Here is a 15126-nt window from a genome sequence, read left to right on the forward strand (position 1 = left end):
ATTTGATCACAATGATTTGGACAATACTTGACATATTATATTGTGTTTGAGCTTCATGGTTCAGTAACTTTGGCAAATGATTTTTTTAAAGATCTTCGGATTTTCGAATTATAGTAACAGATGGTAAAAGATCGAATACTCGAAAAGTTTAGTATTTACTTCAAAGCTATTCAAGATTGAAAATATTCTAGGAATATTTGAATTCGTATATTGGAAACATAGACTAATTTACAATTAAAACGTTGAATGATTAAATTTTTTATTTGGAAATATCAATTTTATAATAAAACTGATAATCAAAAGTATTTATATAAAATCAAAATTAGTTGCCTGATTTTTAAATAAAATCAGTGATGATACATATGAAGACTCTTCTTCCAAAAAATAATCAAGTGTATCAATAAAATATTTCATTCACAAAGAATTATTATTTTTAATTTTCGGATTAAAGTTTCAATATTTCTTGTATATTGGATTGTTGATGGTACAGTTGTGAACGTATGTCCATTACATTTGCATATAAATCTCCAATGCTTTTTATTGTAAAAATATGGAAATCGTATTTTTAAGGTATACATATATATATATATATATATATATATATATATATATATATATACTAGCAAACCCAACGAACTCCGTTTCGCCACCAGATGGTTTCGTGAGAAAGATGAAGAAATTTTTTGTTTGTTTTATATTTGAAAAGGAAAAATTTGATTTTTTTACACAACAGTAATGAATTTATTTTGATTACAAAAATGAAGTGTTTTTTAGTTAGACTTCTCTAAGTAAATAAAAGTAAATCCGCAAATTATCCGTTTCATTGAAGTGCTCTTTGGTAAAACACATTTTTTGTTTTTTGGTCTGACTTAACACAAACAAAGCGGATGGTTTTCCAACTCGTGAACAGGCAACGTATAACTGCCCATGTGAAAAACAATGATTTTCTAAATAATCTATTTGAAATTTATCCCGCAAACACTAAGCGATTGGCCTTGCGATTTGTTATTGCGAACGCAAGGCAAACTGGAAATTGCAATCGTTTGAAGTCAAACGGAAGACCAGTCGGAATCATTGGTATGGCACCAAATTGCCAGCAATTTTTGATTGAATGGTGAAATTCAGTGCGTGTACATCATTATTCTTTGCGGCAAGAATTGCTCAACAATAACCGTTTAAGAGAAGTGTCAAACAATACGCCTGTACAGAAGAATTTTATATATAAGATATATATTTGTGTTATTAGAAAAATATGAATGTTTATGTGAGTTTAGTATTATTACTTCAGTAAATATTTAAAAAAATTACTAAGTTTGAACACTTATGGTTACTAATTATAATGGATATCTCACATTTTGAAGTAACAGATAATTTGGGTACATACCTCCAAAAATTTCATCACCATACTTTTAGAACCTTCACATTTGTTGGATGATGATGTAGTAAACCGTCGTTATGGGGCTTCATTTTATCCCTCTTTACAACGGTCCAGTTATCAGAGACGTCCATGTCAATTTTTTTGATGAGAAATAATGAAACTTTTGCAGAAACTTTCTTAGGCTTCATATGACAATTCCTTTTACCGTCATCTAATGGAATAAGAAAAATAATTTTATCAGTAATCATTTATAAAATTTAATGACATAGAATTTGGAATATGAATTATCAAATAAATAACAATCAGGAACAAATCCTAAAAAATAATTGAGTATACTAATTAATAATACTAATGAGTGAGTACACTAATTTCAAAAATTTTTATTGAATTAGAAGAAATAGTGAAAATAAAATCGACTAATGATTTCAATTTATTAAAAATTACTTAACATTTATTTGAATGATAACATGGACTACACAAAAAATGAAGTGAATATGTTTATTGATAATAGTAAAATATAAAATAGAATTTATAAATTTATAAAAATAAAATAAAATATGTTGCTTCTCCATATTCCAGATATTTCATATCAAAATAACTTTATATCGAACAGTTCTCATATCAATTCACTTTGTGCATATTCTATGAATCTAGCAAACAATCTTTATTGACTTTTGGAAATTTATATTGAGAGGCCATAAAAATTTGATTTATATTATTCTTGTTATTTGTATATATAGGTATATTCCGTTTTCCCATACATTGATTTCCTATAAATTCAATAATATTCTAATACTGTAAAATTTACTGCCATGTATTGCGAAATAGTTTTGCGCGAGGTTGTTAAAAGCATTATTAAAGCATTTTCGTTTTATTACACATAAAGTCTGTGCAATATTGCGACACTATTATTGACAAAAACAATACTGTTTCATTTATGTATCATATAATTAAGTATAAAATTATTAAATTATAAATGAAAGTTGACTTGCGTCGTTTAAAATACTAGCTTTTATCGATAATATCATTTAATATTAAATTTTAGTAATTAAAATTAAATTGAGTATAAAAAATGTAAATTTTACAAATTGCAATATACAAATATTTACCCCTATTATTTTAGAAACATCTTTATCATCAATTTAAAGATGGTTTAATTAATGGGTGTTAAAAATTGGACTTTTATCTACGCAATATTATGAATTCTAATTAATCCTTATATATTTCGGAAGATTACTCTAGAAAAGCTTGCTCATTTATTATCTAGAAAACCTACGTCATTTATTAATGATAATCAAAAATATAAAATATTATAATAAATATAATAATATAATAAAAAATAGTTTGAGGGTTAATTGTAAAATATTTGTTATTATCTTATATATGTATATAAATAAAAGTTAGAAATCAAAAAAGCTTTTTAGCAAGCATCTATCCAGATAAAAAACAACAAAATTAGTTTTTTAGAAGTTTTATAACAGACTCGAATTCGATCACAAAATTTTGGTTAGATTGATCGAAGTTTATATATTTTAATTTAATTTTTCATATTATTTTTTTTTTGCAAATATGATCTTAAATCAAGCATTTTATGGTTTTTATGCCGATTTTGTAATTTGCTAATAATTTGTTTGCTTTTATCCACTAAAGAAGAGTCTAATTGGGTCTCGAAATGTATATGTAAAATTACATATATGTAATAACGTATATGTAATAACGAAAACACTTTTTTGGATATTTATACATCATTCAATCAAAATATCAAAGTTTAAATTATTTAGCAATTATAATTATGATCATTAAATTGAATAGTTACAACAAAAAAGTTAGAAATTAATAAATTGTTTTGTGTAAACTAGATTGATTAATATTTAAATTTTATATTTTATTTTCAAAACAAAAACAGACTTGTAGAAAAAAAATGAAAATAAAAAAAATCTTGTAAAAAACTGTTAGAGTGCAGTCTCTATATAAACTTTTTTTTATTTTATGGCTTCGCTTAACTCTGAGCTTTTATTCACAACATTGTTATTTTATTTACATTCTATACTAATTTTTATATTATATTCAATCTATATATATCCTATTATGTATTCTTCTTAATTTTTCATCTTTTCATTTTCTTCAATTTTTGCTTTTTTATATCAAATTTCTAATTCAACTTTTATTTTCATTCCATTTCTTTTTCTTTATTCTTCTTTTTAATATCAGCAAATTCTAGTATTTTTTTCTTCTTACTCGTAATACAATCCAGATAATCGAATTATGTAATTCCTATTTTTTTTAATTTTTACTTAGAATTTCTACTTAGCTTTTTTTTCTATTATTTGATTGGATCTTAAATTAAAACCTATTCATATATATTTATTTACTATTTTTATCTTTTCCTTTGTAACTCAGCAAATGTATTTTGTATTTGAAGTAGAAATAACATTGGCTATTTCTACTATTGTCAAATTATTTATCATATGTAATCTAATTATATTATCTTAAAATTTACTAGATGGCTACTAAAGACAGTTGTAAATTATATGATGAAATAAAAAAAATGATTGGATATCTGTTAAAACGAATTATTATTTTTATCTATCGATCAGGCCTCATGTGTATGTGTGTGGGAGAGTGTATGTTTCATGTATTTGTGCAATAATGCCTTGTACGACACATAAATATTTAACGACCAGAAATCCCGTGAAAAATGGTTATCAATGGATTTAAGAGCCCCATCAAACGGCCTCCCGCGGTTATTTCAGACGAGATTCCGATTGTGTGACAGAAGTCTTTATCCTTTGAGCGACTTCCTTATATCATTTGCCGAATTCGGGACGTATAAAAAGATTGAGCCCTATTAGGAACGACGCACATATTGAGAAGGAATTGATTCGACAAGTGCCTCCTGGGATAGACACCGCAGTACCATTATCAGTATATGAGCATTGAGAATTGTACTGGAGATATGTGAAAAGAAAATAATTTACGTATGACGTATGTAATATGTATATATATATATATATATATATATATATATACAAAGTCTTAAATCGCGTATTACCCACTGAAATCCGGCCCACCTTGGTATATGAATACTTTCTTTTTCATTTCAAAGTTCTTTTTGATAAAATCGATACAGCCTCGAAACAAGACTAATTGTTGTCGATAGGCATTCATATTAGAGATGGGTAACTCACTCCGGAGTTATCACTCCGATACAACTCCTCCCTCGGAGTGAATCCGAGTGGAGTTGTCTCACCGGATTTGTCATATCGGACTTCCCTAAACTGGTACTAAATCTGTTACTGCGTTTTTGCTTTGGAAAGGAAAACTTGACCTAATTTAATATCATAAAATCATAAAATATCACAAAATATCTCCGTCGGATATGACTCCGGCCGGAGTTATATCCGGATATGACTCCGGTCGGATATGTATCCGCCCGGATATGTGTCCGCCCGGATATGACTACGGCCGGATATGTCTCCGGCAGGAGTTATATCCGGATATGACTCCGGCCGGAGTTATATCCGGATATGACTCCGCTCGGATATGACTCCGGCCGGATATGTCTCCGGCCGGAGTTATATCCGAATATGACTCCGGTCGGATATGACTCCGGCCGGAGTTATATCCGGATATGACCCCGGCCGAAGTTATATCCGGATATGACTCCGGTCGGATATGTATCCACCCGGATATGACTCCGGCCGGAGTTATATCCGGATATGACTCCGGTCGGATATGTATCCGCCCGGATATGTGTCCGCCCGGATATGACTCCGGCAGGAGTTATATCCGGATATGACTCCGGCCAGAGTTATATCCGGATATGACTCCGGTCGGATATGTATCCGCCCGGATATGACTCCGCTCGGATATGACTCCGGCCGGATATGTCTCCGGCCGGAGTTATATCCAGATATGACTCCGGTCGGATATGACTCCGGCCGGAGTTATATCCGGATATGACCCCGGCCGAAGTTATATCCGGATATGACTCCGGTCGGATATGTATCCACCCGGATATGACTCCGGCCGGAGTTATATCCGGATATGACTCCGGTCGGATATGACTCCGGCCGGATATAACTCCGGTCGGAAATGTATCCGCCCGGATATGTATCCGGCCGGATATGACTCCGGCCGGTGTTATATCCGAATATGACTCCGGTCGGATATGTATGCGCCCGGATATGACTCCGCTCGGATATGACTCCTGCCGGATATGACTCCGGTCGAACATGACTCCGGTTGGATATCACTCCGGTCGGATATGACTCCGGTCGGATATGTATCCGCCCGGATATGACTCCGGATACATATCCGTCCGGAGTCATATCCGAATATAACTACGGCCGAGTCATATCCGACCGGAGTCATATCCGGATATAACTCCGGCCGGAGACATATCCGGCCGGAGTCATATCCGAGCGGAGTCATATCCGAGCGGAGTCATATCCGGCCGGAGTCATATCCGGATATAACTCCGGCCGGAGTCATATCCGGGCGGATACATATCCGACCGGAGTCATATCCGGATATAACTCCGGCCGGAGTCATATTCGACCGGAGCCATATCCGGATATAACTCCGACCGGAGTCATATGACATATCCGGATATAACTCCGGTCTGATATGACTCCGGTCGGATATGACTCCGGTCGGATATGACTCCGGTCGGATATGACTCCGGTCGGATATGACTCCGGTCGGATATGACTCCGGCCGGAGTTATATCCGGATATGACTCCGGTCGGATATGTATCCGCCCGGATATGACTCCGGCCGGATATGACTCCGCTCGTATATGACTCCGGCCGGATATGTCTCCGGTCGGATATGACTCCGGTCGGATATGACTCGGCCGGAGTTATATCCGGATATGACTCCGGTCGGATATGTATCCGCCCGGATATGACTCCGGTCGGATATGACTCCGGCCGGATATAACTCCGTTCGGATATGTATCCGCTCGGATATGTATCCGCCCGGATATGTATCCGGCCGGATATGACTCCGGCCGGTGTTATATCCGAATATGACTCCGGTCGGATATGACCGGAGTTATATACTGATATGACTCCGGCCGGAGTTATATCCGGATATGACTCCGGCCGGAGTTATATCCGGATATGACTCCGGCCGAAGATATATCCGGATATGACTCCGGTCGGATATGTATCCGCCCGGATATGACTCCGGTCGGATATGACTACGGCCGGAGTCATATCCGGATAAATAATTTAGAATAAATAATTTTATATAAATACTATAATAATAATTTAACTTCAGTACAATTATTTTAATTTTTGTAAAGATTGATGTAAGATATTTCTATAAATAAATCCTTATGACCATTAGAGGATTATTTATAAAACTTATAAATGTTTGAAGACATTCATATTCATATTCATATGTTTTGATTTGAATATTAGTACAATCGGCATATCTTCAGAATTATATCTATTTTTAAAAATATAGCCTTAGCAAATATTTTTAAACCTCATACTCAACTAGCTCGAAGTTCGGAACAGATTGTATTTTATTTTATTTCTATGGCGCGTATTCGCAAATGACATAAATTAATCAAAAGCAGTTCTGTTGTCATAATCGAATCAATAATCACAATTGAATTCATTTCATGCATATCAAAATATTCAATTATTGTTAATATAGTATCGCTTTGTTTGCATATTTTCGAATATCTACAGGCATTTATGAAAAAAAATCCTTTTGTGTCTGCGAATCAGTGAATCGAGTGTTTGCGATTTGACATACAAAATGCATTAAAATCTGTTCGCTTTTGATTGTGTCTTTGTTACTTTTCGCAAATAATGCGGAATTCACCCGGAGCTCCATTAATATAATTGCCATTGTAGATGTCCCTGGCTCGGATGTGATTCTCTTTGCGGAAAAATGTTATTTTAATTTGCATTATTTGCACAGAGCACAATTGCCTGATTGCTAACTGGAAAATAGTTTATACCCTGATTACTTTAGAGCCAATTGTAATTGGCCGTGCAACCAAATCGGGAATGGCTGGGTAAACATTAGTATTTATTTTGTCATTTGCATTAAATTGATCCCTTGTTTGTTATTCCAATTTGAATAAATGTGACATTTTTAGTAGAAATAAATGTAGTAAAGGCAAAAAAACTGATGAATCTGTACAATTTTCTATAAAAGTATCAGCTTTGGGATTCTAATCAGAATTCTAACCAGGGCTGAAACCATGGGATTCTAATCAGAATTCTAACCCGGGTTGAAGCTATGGGATTCTAATCAGAAGTTCTAGGTTCGACCAAGATTTAGATATCAATATAGTTCCAAGCGAAAATAGCCTTTTTGGGCATTGATAAAAACGACCGAGGGGTTGCCTCATAATAGCTATCATTATTAAAAATCAAATATATCTTATATTAAGTTATAAGAATTATCAATAAATTATATACTAATACTCGCTGTTCTTAATAATTAGGCGGCGTCCATTAATCATGTGAGGTTTTTAGGGAGTGGGGGGGTTAGACCAAAAATCACAAAAAACTACGTGGGGACGGAGAAGTATAGTAAGATATCACGTGTATTTATTTTTTAATTATTATTAAAAAAAATTTAAAATTATCAAAAAAAAATCAAAAATGTTACAGTTTTTTCACGAAACTAAAAATGCACGTGATGTTTGATGGGGAGGTAATTTTGAATATCGCCATGTATCACCAAGGCGGAAGGGGGCTCCAAAAATCCTCAAAAACTGGCTCACGTGATTAATAAACGCCCCCTTAACAGTGCTTAATACAGCTTATAGAAATTGTAATACTCCTGAATGCTTTAAAATAATAAAAAAATGTATATATCGTTTTTTTTATTTGAATATCTAAAAGCCTTTATTTCAAGAGGAGTTTAAATAATTGCTCTCTTATTGTATATTAGAGGCATATTGGCTTTACCACCACAAGGTTTCACATTCAATTCCTAACTCGTAAAACCTGATGTCAAACAGTACCAAAATCAGTTTTTGATTTGAATTAAACATGATTTCTAATGAAAATAACCTTTTAGTGCAAAGCTGTTTTATCACAATTAGAAAGGACGACCTTTTGGATTGGCTTGTAGGAGTTTCAGATGTAAATCTGATAAATATATACCTCAATTAGTACAGACAATCAGTGGATTTTGGAAATAATAAAATGAACAAAACAAATTTGATAAACAATAAAAAGACTAAAATAAGCATCGTTCAGAACAGCTTATAAAATTAATAATAGATTGATGATGATATAAGACTTTTCTAATTCTAATTGTTCTTTTATAAGACAACAAAACAATATTTAATGTTGAAGTAATATGTTATTAAATCTCAAAAACCAAAAATCTTTCAATTTAAGAATAACAATAATCTATAACAATCTATTATAGTTATAACAATCTATTATAATTATAGAAAGGATACGAGTGTTATTTACAAATTCAAATACCTACTACATTTAATCTTGATCACCTACATGCAAACCTGTAGAATAATAAACTAAAATGATATTGCTTCTAATTAGCGATCATAAATTTCTTTTTATATTGTAATAAACTTCACTAAACATTGGCTTCAAAATATATTATTCTACTTTATGAATATGACATGAAAATTTTGAACCTTCAAATGAGTGATGTAACCTTTGTGTAACCTTTTCACGTTGAATTTATTAAGCAAACAGTTGTTACTAGTAGGGTAGAAAATTTTCCCCTTTTATTTCATTCGGGGATGATTTTATAAACGGCACAGCATGATTCCGGAGATCCGTAATCGGTTTTATACATCTGCTTTCTTTGACATTTGCTCCTTGTATAGACAATAATTTTGTTGATGACAATTTTATGAACTTTATGTTTAATATAACAGAACATAATGAAATATCTTGGTCTCCATTTAGACAGCAGACTTACTTGAAAAAGCCACCAATAAAAACAAAAAAGCAGCAAGTAATGATAAAAATGAAAAATTGATTAGCTACTGCGTAAAAAGTCTAAGCTCTCTGTTCATTAAACCAATCTGGACCTACGGAATTGAGCTCTGGAGATGTGCTTACAAATCAAATATAGCTATAATGCAGAGAACTCAGTCAAAATTTTACGTACAATACTTAATTCTTCGTGGTACGTTACAAATGAAACCATTCACAGCGATCTCAACATGAAAACTGTGCAATTAACGTCAAAGAATTTAAGGAAAATACAAAGGTAAACTGGAATCACATTCAACCCCATCAATAGGCGACATTTTACAACCATTTGGCGTAAGGAGATTAAAACGTCAATGGCCTTTAGATTTAGTCTTAGATTAGCTCCAATATATCATTATCTTTTTAATTGTTAAACTAAGAAGATCTCATTGGAGTTCTTCTTAGACATCCCTCTCAAATATTGTCAATTTAGCTTATAAAAATTCTTATGTATTTCTGATTGCTGAAATAAAACAGAGTTAAAATAAAAAAAAATATTAAAGCTTTAGCTTACTTAATGATTTGTCATGACTGATAATTTTTTTAATTTTAATTTTCAAAACCATTCTTTAAACTTATTCCCTGTACAATATAGTTATGTGTTACACGTACCATTAACCTCATATATTTTTTATCCATTTAAATTTAAAGTCAATTACATTCGTGTTTGATATGGGTACATCATTATACCCGTTATATAGTTACTATATTCACCCGAACAGGTAGTCCGTAGAGTATTCTCATCCGACCGCGGACAACGTGATATCATACACTAATGATATCTATTTTTGCTTCAAAAAATAAATGGAGAATATGTTTCCAATTAAAAATAGTCCGCAAATAGTATAGTGCGGTGTAAAATCGTACTGGGAAATTTCTGATATTAAATTTTTCTTGAATTGATTGGAGAGTGTGAGCAATCATTTTCAGAATTCATTGATTTAGTTTTTAATATCACTTACAAATAAAGAATAAACTTGTATGGCATCGTACCTTAAAGCAAATTGCTGGATCTTCCCGTATCGTAACGAAATGTTCGAGGAATTTTGAATGTTTTCAAATAGATTATTATAAATAAATATTGTAACATTGCTAATATTTATAAAAATTATATAAACTGAATTGCAAAGTTAAAATTATTTGATTAAAGTATATTAGAACTATAGTCAGAATTGAAAATAAAATCTGAATTATTTTTGATATACAAAATAATTTTTTTTGAAAAAAAAAAGTTAAAAACAAATTATTTTTTCCAAAATCAATTATTTTGTTAAGACAAGCAGAAAGTTCTTTGAATCATTTAAATCGGACGCTTAGTTCTCTCAAAAACTGCCATTTTTACACATTTAGCTCCGTATCTTGGCCTGCTTTTGCCAAAAACTAATAAACACTTTTCTCATCATTACTAATTGAATGTTTTTTAGATCATTCAAATCGGATGCTTCGTTCTTTCAAAAACTCGATTTCTATTTTCTGCACTCTTTGCTCTTTATCTCCGTAACTGCCAGACCTGCCTTTGCCAAAAACTAATCAGCTCATCTCCCTATCAATAGGAATCGAATGTTTTTTGAACCATTCAAATCGGTTGATCCGTGCGGCCAAAAACGTGACTAGAAATTTGTATCCATACATACATACGCACACATACACACACATTCATTTTTTCTGAGTATGCCAAAATGTTCAGAAACCTTCAAAACGTCGAGAAATGTAAAAATTTTCAATTTCGATTTTCGGCCCATTACAATAACTTATCCTACGGGAAGTTAATAAATAATAAATAATAATAATACATTAGTGGGTGTATATTTAAGATATAAAATACACACATAATAGCAGTAAAATTTATACAAATGTGTCGTTACTTTCATATTTCGTTGAATATTTTATTTTATCCATAAACGTCGCATTATTTATTTTCTATTCGTGGTTTGTTCTCACAAAACCCACAATTTCCAGATATTTTCCTCTTTTTCTAATTTTTGCATTCTTTCCAGTATGTACCATGTGTTCTAGCAAATTCATTGCTCGGATATAGAAAATAATACTACAAAAGACTTTCAAAAGAGAGCACTATATGAGTTATGGAATTAAATTCAGCATAGCTGAATAATAAAGACTTCTAAAAAAATCAATTATACATAACAATATTTTTATTTATTTTTATATAAATTATTATTATGTTTAGTAAAAATAAATGCATATTATAAAATTAGTTAGTTAACATTTGTTATATATTTTAAATCGTTACTTAAAACTGTTGACTCCCGAGTTATATTGCAACAACAAGTGGGTTTAATGGGTAGATTTTAATAATAATTCAAAAATTCGTAATCGTAAAAAATCACTTATATTTAATGATATTTATCATAAACTTGTAACTGAATTTTCTAAAATCGGTTTTTATCTATTTTTTACAGTGCCACCGAAAGCATGGCATCGTCTCCTGGAAACAACCGTTTGAAATCGTGCCAGATTTTCCGAAAGGACACCAAGAAAACACCCGTTCTGACAAAGGAACCTTCCTTGTCCAACGATAGTCAAAATCCATGTACGTGTTCCACAGACTCCAATAATGGCCAAAGACGAAGTATCAATAATAAGAAAAAATCGCTCAAGAATTCGGAATCACTTCCTTGCGCTGTCACGTGGGATGGTTCCAAATCCATGGCCAGCACTGTGATATGCGTTGATGATAATTCAACGTTAAATAATATAAATTCAGGCCTAGGACCGCACTTTGAATGTGACTTTGGAAAGATCGCATTCTCAAAATGACAGGGCAAATCAGCGTATCAGGACGCAGCAGAACAGGTCTAGGGATTCTTCGAGGCATGGGCGGATAATTAGGCTCGAACAGAAGGCTACAAAGGTCAGTTAATAATTAATAAAACTGACGTATTTTATTGAGTTTCAATTTTACTATAAAAATTGTGGAACAACCAGTCATCCAGTTATTTGATATCGATCGAGTTGTATAAAATGATTTTTATCTTTTAAATCGGTGCAGCACTTTTATGAAAACGTCGACAAAAGGTCGAACTTTTATCTTCCCGTAGGGTAAGTAATAGTAATCGCAAAAAATCGAAAATTTTTGCTTATCTTTACATTTGAAGGTTTCTGAACATTTTGGCATATCTTAGAAAAAATGGATGTAAGTGTGTGTGTGTATGTTTGGACACAATTTTTTCGTTCACGATTTCGGGCGCACGAATCAACAGATTTGAATAATTCAAAAACATTCGATTCCTATTGATAAGGAGACGTGCCGATTAGTTTTTCGTGGAGACAGTAATTCAGTTTTTGAGAGAACGAAGTATCCGATTTGAATGATTCAAAACATTTTACTTGTATTTAATAAAGAATTGATGTAATTTTCGGTGAGGCAGGCTAGCGGTTTCGGAGATACAGAGGAAAAGTAAAGAAATATCAGATATTTGATAAAGTTTTTAAAAATGAGTACTAATTTTGTTGGGTTCCATACCAAGATTGTTAATTTTTAAATTTACTTATACAATTCCAGCAAATTTCAAAATTTTCAGAAAAAAAAAACATTTCAAAATTTTAAGAATATACAAAGTTTTATACTTCAAATATGAATGTTTAAATTTACAATTCAGTTTGAAAATGTACATATTTTCAAATGCGTTATTTAATCGTAAGAAATATATCCTCAGGCGGATTTATTCGGCACCTCTTGCTAATGTAAACTTTCTCAGGTGTTTTGAGTGATAAGATCCTCAAATTTTATGAACAATAAAATATATACTGATTATAATTTCTATTTGATAATGTATAAAACATTGTTGTAATATATAATCTTAATCTTTTCTTGATACTAATTTGTTTGCCTCGAATATATAATTCTGGTACTGGAAGTTCCAGCAATTTGCCTTAAGGCACGATGCCATACAACACTAGTTATCTTTTTTAAGTCGGTGCCGTTTTCATGAGAATGTCGACAAAAGTCGAAATTTTGTCTGTTAACATATATTTTTTTCAATATTGATTTCAAACAATTCAAAGTTGGATTTTCTAAGAAACAAACTCCCTCTTCGGGAAGCCTTCTAGAAACTTAGTATACACTCTTGTATATAACATTCGTTCTTATTTTTATTTTTAGGTTTTGGGAGTAGTCTTCTTTACATTTGTGGTTCTATGGGCTCCATTCTTCGTATTGAATCTACTGCCTTCAGTTTGCGAGAGTTGCGAAAAAGACGTTAGTGGTTGGGTCTTCGAATTTGTCACATGGCTTGGCTACGCCAGTTCCATGGTCAACCCTATTTTCTATACAATTTTCAATAAAGTCTTTAGGCAAGCATTCAAAAAGGTAATTAGAAAAATAATATACATTAAGAATATATAAATATCTGATTTTTTTATTAATAATTTTTATAAATTTTAGGTTTTATTATGCCGATACAGGAGCTCAAAGTGGAGACCTCATAGGTAGCGCGTCCGGCGCCGCGGTGCTCCACCGCAAGAATCAACTCAACCATCGTTGCTCACTGCACTTTAATTAGATTTTGGATTAGTTTTATAAGGTAATTACAGGATATAAATACGTTTTAAGTATTACAAATAAAGCAACTTATATATGATGATCCGAATTCATTATATATGTCTCAATATTTTATCAGCTATTGTAATACAATTATACATTTTTTTTATGTAAATAGTTTTTGATGCTTATAAGTTCTTGTATATTGCATTCATATGCGTACAAATAAATATTTACATGTATATATAAGCTATCATCCACAAAGCAGCTCTACAGGTACGATAACGAATCCTTTTATTTTTCTTACTCTTCTTTTTCGATTTACAAACATCTTTTTGCTTCTTACGTCGGATTAAGTTTCTCTGTTTTACCTTTTCAAAATGATTTTTGTTCCTATCTAAATCAACCCCTTGTAAAATTGTTACTGTTAGAATTTCAAGAAAACTGATCCTAATATTATACTATATATACTGTGAATTACAATATACTCATAAGATGTACTCAGTGGCGTCGGAACCGTGTGGGCTGTGTGGGCTTGAGCCCACCCATGAATTTTGATGGGGGGGCTCAGCCCACCATCAATTTCAAAAATTATATGGGCTAATATTCTAAAAAAAAGAGCCCACTAGTTGTCTATCAAAAAAAAAAAAAAAAAAACGAGCCCACCCATCAAAATTGGTTCCGACGCCACTGGATGTACTATAAGAATATAATACCCAAACATAATATTATTTATACTTTAAATGATATTAAAATTCATACCCAATCGAGTATTGTCTATTTAAATTATACGTGAAACCATTAAAAAAATGCATATTGGTACTTATTAAATTTGTTTTACTATTATCCAAATGAGTGTTAACAATTGTTGCAATATAACATCAGTTGTTTCAATAATTTTAGAGGATTAAATTCAATAAATATTTTTTAGGATTAATAATTTTAGAGAGGTACTACTTATTTGCCTTATACTAGGTATATGTGTGCCAGAAAAGGGCTCCACAAATAATTGTGATATTGTTCGAATAAGTAAGTGAATCATTATATTGTAATATTGGATATTATATATAAATATGCAAAAATATATACGTACATATATATATATATATATATATATATACATATATATATATATATATAAATTTGCTTATTATTTAGTATGTATAATTATGATGTTTGTATAGATATGTGGATATATACATAAGACTATTAACTTGTCTAGCTAATGCATGTATATGAATTAATACTGAAAACATTTT

The 15126-nt window shown here is 31.5% G+C and overlaps 1 protein-coding gene across 1 annotated transcript in view; it reads left to right on the forward strand.

Moving 5' to 3' along the window:
• Positions 1–13819, forward strand: part of LOC113370863 (D(2) dopamine receptor B-like) — a 33273-nt gene extending 19454 nt beyond the window's left edge. The window contains exons 4-7 of the mRNA XM_026611543.1: positions 11787–12045; positions 12098–12238; positions 13490–13696; positions 13772–13819. Coding sequence (XP_026467328.1) covers positions 11787–12045; positions 12098–12238; positions 13490–13696; positions 13772–13819 — 655 coding nt within the window. The remainder of the gene's footprint in view (positions 1–11786; positions 12046–12097; positions 12239–13489; positions 13697–13771) is intronic.
• The last annotated feature ends 1307 nt before the right edge of the window (positions 13820–15126 follow it).

This window comes from Ctenocephalides felis, unplaced genomic scaffold, assembly GCF_003426905.1.
Source record: "Ctenocephalides felis isolate EL2017-DRISC unplaced genomic scaffold, ASM342690v1 CF-g0.4_SCAFFOLD_01492, whole genome shotgun sequence".
Lineage (NCBI taxonomy): Eukaryota > Metazoa > Arthropoda > Insecta > Siphonaptera > Pulicidae > Ctenocephalides > Ctenocephalides felis.